The 4,521-nt window shown below is 36.1% G+C and overlaps 1 protein-coding gene across 1 annotated transcript; it reads right to left on the bottom strand.

Annotated features, from left to right (window-relative positions):
• Positions 1-1,435: 1,435 nt before the first annotated feature.
• Positions 1,436-2,061, bottom strand: LOC133322803 (probable serine/threonine-protein kinase DDB_G0280133; the record flags this gene model as incomplete). The annotated part of the gene is made up of 1 exon (XM_061531760.1): positions 1,436-2,061. A coding segment is annotated over one exon (626 nt), but the record flags the coding sequence as incomplete, so codon positions are not given.
• Positions 2,062-4,521: the final 2,460 nt, after the last annotated feature.

Raw genomic sequence — 4,521 nt, 5'->3', positions numbered from 1 at the left:
ATAGCTCCTATATACATTTGCTTCCGATTTTATGCAAATTGCCGCACAATTTTGTACAATGAACTGTAGTAAATCTCTGGCAAGTCTCATTGAAATCGGGTTAGTATAACCAAGAGGTTGGATATAAATGTTTCAGCAAGGTGGGTCCAATCGGCACAAGAGATATATATATATATATATGTATATATTTGCTTTAAATTTATTTACATAATTTTGTCCCATTTTATGAAGCAACCCTATATCTGACCAAATGAAAAATTTAGTGTAGGTGGCAGAATGACATGTTTATGGATCCATTTTAATGGTCCTTCAAAACTTCGACGTCTGTTAGCATTCATCTGTTGAATATGCCAAAGTGGTGAAGGGTATCATATAGTCGGCCCCGTCGGACTTTACTACATTCCTTACTGGTTTTTGTTATATTAGGTTGGGCAAAAAGAAATTCGGTGCTTCCATATGGCCAAACGCTAAATTCTGATTTTTACAGTCAACAACTAAACGATTTGAAGATACCAATTGACCAGAAACGGCCAGAATTGGCCAATAGGAGAGGTGTTGTGTTCAACCAGGACAACGCTAAGCCACACACATCAACAGTGACTCGCTAGAAACTCCGGTTGTGAAGTTTTAATGCCTCCGCCATACAGTCCTAACTTGCCACCAATGGATTTTCTTGGATTGCAAAATTTATTTAATGAAAATCGACTACTAGAGTTTTTTGCAAATAGAGTGCCGGACTTCTATGAGAGAGACATTATGATGTTACCTTTAAAATGATAACAAAACGGTGCATATCCAAATCGGACCTTCCGAAACATGTTAAATAAAGTCCTATAGTTCATATAAAAATAATGGATTTTTTTCCCCAACCTAATATATCGATAGATTTATTCCCAGATCCTGCTCTGTACCCCTTCGAAAAAAATTATCTTAAAATGTAATAGATCGATAGATTTATTCCCAGATCCTGCTCTGTACCCCTTCGAAAAAAATTATCTTATAGCAAAAACTATATAAAACTTAATTCCTGAGCACCAAAAAAAAACCTCTCCGCTTCATATCTTTAATTAACATTCAAAGCTTTATTGAAAAGGTATTTTTGTCCATTAAGCTTGTTTTGTTTTTTTTTTTTTTGTATTTGTTGTTGTTGTTTTCCTGGACAACTCATTCACAGGACCAAAATACACACACGGTAATGACAACACTACTGCTAATTTAAGCAGCAGAAAATAATACCAACGTTAGAGTGTGTGTGTGTGTGTTTCCTACCTATTGGTATAATTCAGGTGTCATACAAGTATTTGTGTCCACCATATGCTTGTTGTTTACCTATGGTGGAGAAGGTGAGGTGTTGTGAATGGAAGGCTAGCATATAATTTCGCTTCAGTTCATAAGAGTTAATGGGGTTGTCGTTCTTGTTGTTGTTACTAATTACCTGGAACTAAATACGGGGCTGGATTTGGAGCCGGTTGCCAATATGTTGGTGTTATCGATGGATACAATTGCTGTTGATGATTCTGCAGTGGTGGTGGTGGTGGCTGGCTTGTCGAATGTTGCTGTTGTTGGTGCTGACGATGCTGAGAATGATGGTGCTGTTGCTGATGAGAAGGAGGCGGATGCTGTTGATGATGGCCATTTGTGGTTACACCTTGCAGGCTTGAAGGTGAATTGGTTGTATTGGTTGATTTGTTTGTTGCTATTGTGGTTATCGAGGAGGTATGTTGTTGTTGTTGTTGTTGTTGTTGCTGATGTTCAATTGCTGTTGCCGAAGGCTGGCTGGCCAATGACGAAGATACAGCAGAGCTGGAATAAGAGCCTGTCGATGAGGCTGACGATGTGGCCATTATTGAATTTGTAGAATTTGAGGATAATGTTAATGTAGTGGACATGCTACTGTTGTTGTTGTTGCAACTGCTACTATTACCATTGCTGTAGACCATTGTGGATGTTAGGTTTTTATTGTTGTTGTTGATCAGACTTTCGTTAACATTTCCGTTTCCGTTATAGGCAATGGCTGCCGAACTAATGGTATTACCATTGATAAAGTTGTTTTTGTTGTTGCTGGAATTGATTATGCTAATATGATCAGTTGAATTGGTTGTATTGTTGTTGTTGATACTGCTACTATTGTTGTTGTTGTTACTGCTGCTGTGGTTACTGTAATTTGCATTATTTACTGCCAAACATTGTCCAGCCCCCACTGCCACTCCGACCGTAGCAACAGCAGCATTGCATTTACTTGATGCCATTGAATAATCCACTAAATTGTGATTTTTCATTGTATGTGTGAAAACAATTGTTGTTGTATGTGTTGTTGTATTTTTTGCAATTTCACTCTATATATTGTTTTTATAAATTTTAATTTAGTTTTTTTTTGTTGTTGTTTCACTCTTTGTAATTTATTTCCGCTTGTTTTAATTCTTCTATTTGTTTTTTTCTTTTTTTTTTTGATTGGAAAAAAATATTTCTAATTATAGTTCGTTTTTATTTTATTCAGTCCATAGCATTTGATTTAATCTAAATTGTAAAAAAAAATTATAACATTTTATTATGCCATGACATTAAATTTCCACCATTTTTAAAAACAAATTCCACATGAATTGTAGATTTCGATAATTATGCACATATATTTTGTTGTTGCCGTTGTTGATTTGAAAATTAGAGACAGTGTCAGTGTGTGTGAGTGTGTGTGCTTTTGCATTCTATTGACTGATTGACATTGAAAAGGGTGTACACTTTTTGGAATATATATTTTTTTTACTTTCGAGATTACTTTTAAAATCAGTGAGCGGAGCTGACCATACGATACCCTACACAACTACCACGAAACTATAACTTCCCTTTACGGAGTATTGTGTTGTGATTTTTGGCTTATAATTGCTGCTTATAGACCAACTCGAAAAAAAACACCAAAAAAAAAATCGGTCCAAAATTATTATCTGATCATCATCGAAAATTATTGGCGTCGTCCTTGACCATACCTGGAACCTCATGGAAAATTTCAAATCAAACAGCGCTATATTTCCGCCCTAAAGTGTGGTAATGGTTTTCTAAATAATATGTGAATACGAAAGCACCTGTAAATATTTAATTGTAAGTTCCACAACCGAGTACATACGATAATAAAATTGGTACCAATTCTCCTCTTGGACATACTATCAACTTCTCCGGTCCATGTCCTTTAGGGGCAAATGTATACGCCATAGTGTAGACATTTCGTAATTTTTCCCACAAAGGCTGGGTCCATTTGACCCGCTAAATATTGACCGATCTTTGTTAAAACTGACATGCTTATTCTTTGGTCCGATCCTCTTGTTCATGTAAAAATTCGCGATGATAATTGCGGCTTCTGGAGCGACCAGAAAAATCAGAAAAAAATAAAGTTTTTGGTCCATTTCATCCCCTAAATATTAACCGATCTTTACCAAAAGCAATAGGGGTCTTCATTGGGCAGGACCCATCCTACATGGAAAATTTCGTGAAGATTGGTCCATAACTGTAGCCTGTATCGTGTTTTGTAAATTATAATGGACAGACTGACGGACGGACACACATGTCTAGATCGACTCAGCTAGTCGAGATATGATGATCGGTATACTTAAAGGTGGGTTGAGGACCAATATTTCACGGTGTCACAAACTCTTGGGCCTGCACAAAGCTATAAGACCCTGACAACATAGTTGTGTAAACAGGACCTAATTTAGTAGGCTGTGCAAAATTTTATCTCAATCTGAAAAATATTGGAATTTTGGTGCACCATCTACATAAAATAGGACGAAACTATATATAGAAGCTATATCGAAATCTGAACCGATTTTCACGAAACTTAGAACACACCATTCTTCACTCAGTTCAGTACCCTATGCCAAATTTCATGCAAGTCGAAAGATATATAGGGACTTTGGTGCACTATTTACATAAAATCGGACGAAAATATATATGGGAGTTAAATTTAAATCTGAACCGATTTTCACGAAACTTAGCACACATCTTTCTGGATCTAACTTAGTACCATATGACAAACTTCGTGCAAATCGAAATATACATAGGGACTTTGGAACCCCATTTACCTTAAATCGGACGAAAATATATATGTGTGTTATATATAAATCTGAACCGATTTTCATGAAACTTAACACACCTCATTCTAGACCTAATTGAATACGCTATGACAAATTTCGTGCAAATCGAAAGATATATAGAGACTTTGGTACCCCATTTACCTTAAATCGGTCGAAAATATATATGGGAGCTATATCCAAATCTGAACCGATCTTCTCGAAACTTGACACACTTCATTCTAGACATAATTCCGTATATTATGCTAAATTTCGTGCAAATCGAAAGATATATAGGGACTTTGGTGTCCCATTTACCTTATATCGGACGAAAATATATATGGGAGCTATATCTAAATCTGAACCGATCTTCTCGAAACTTGACGCACATCCTTCTAGACATAATTCAGTATACTATGCAAAATTTCGTGCAAATCCGAAGGATATAAGGGACGCTGGTGCA

Source organism: Musca vetustissima, unplaced genomic scaffold, assembly GCF_032173495.1.
Source record: "Musca vetustissima isolate MV318-11 ecotype Yass unplaced genomic scaffold, APGP_CSIRO_Mvet_v1 utg162276, whole genome shotgun sequence".
Taxonomy (NCBI): Eukaryota; Metazoa; Arthropoda; class Insecta; order Diptera; family Muscidae; genus Musca; species Musca vetustissima.
This window is presented reverse-complemented; position numbering and strand designations above follow the sequence as displayed.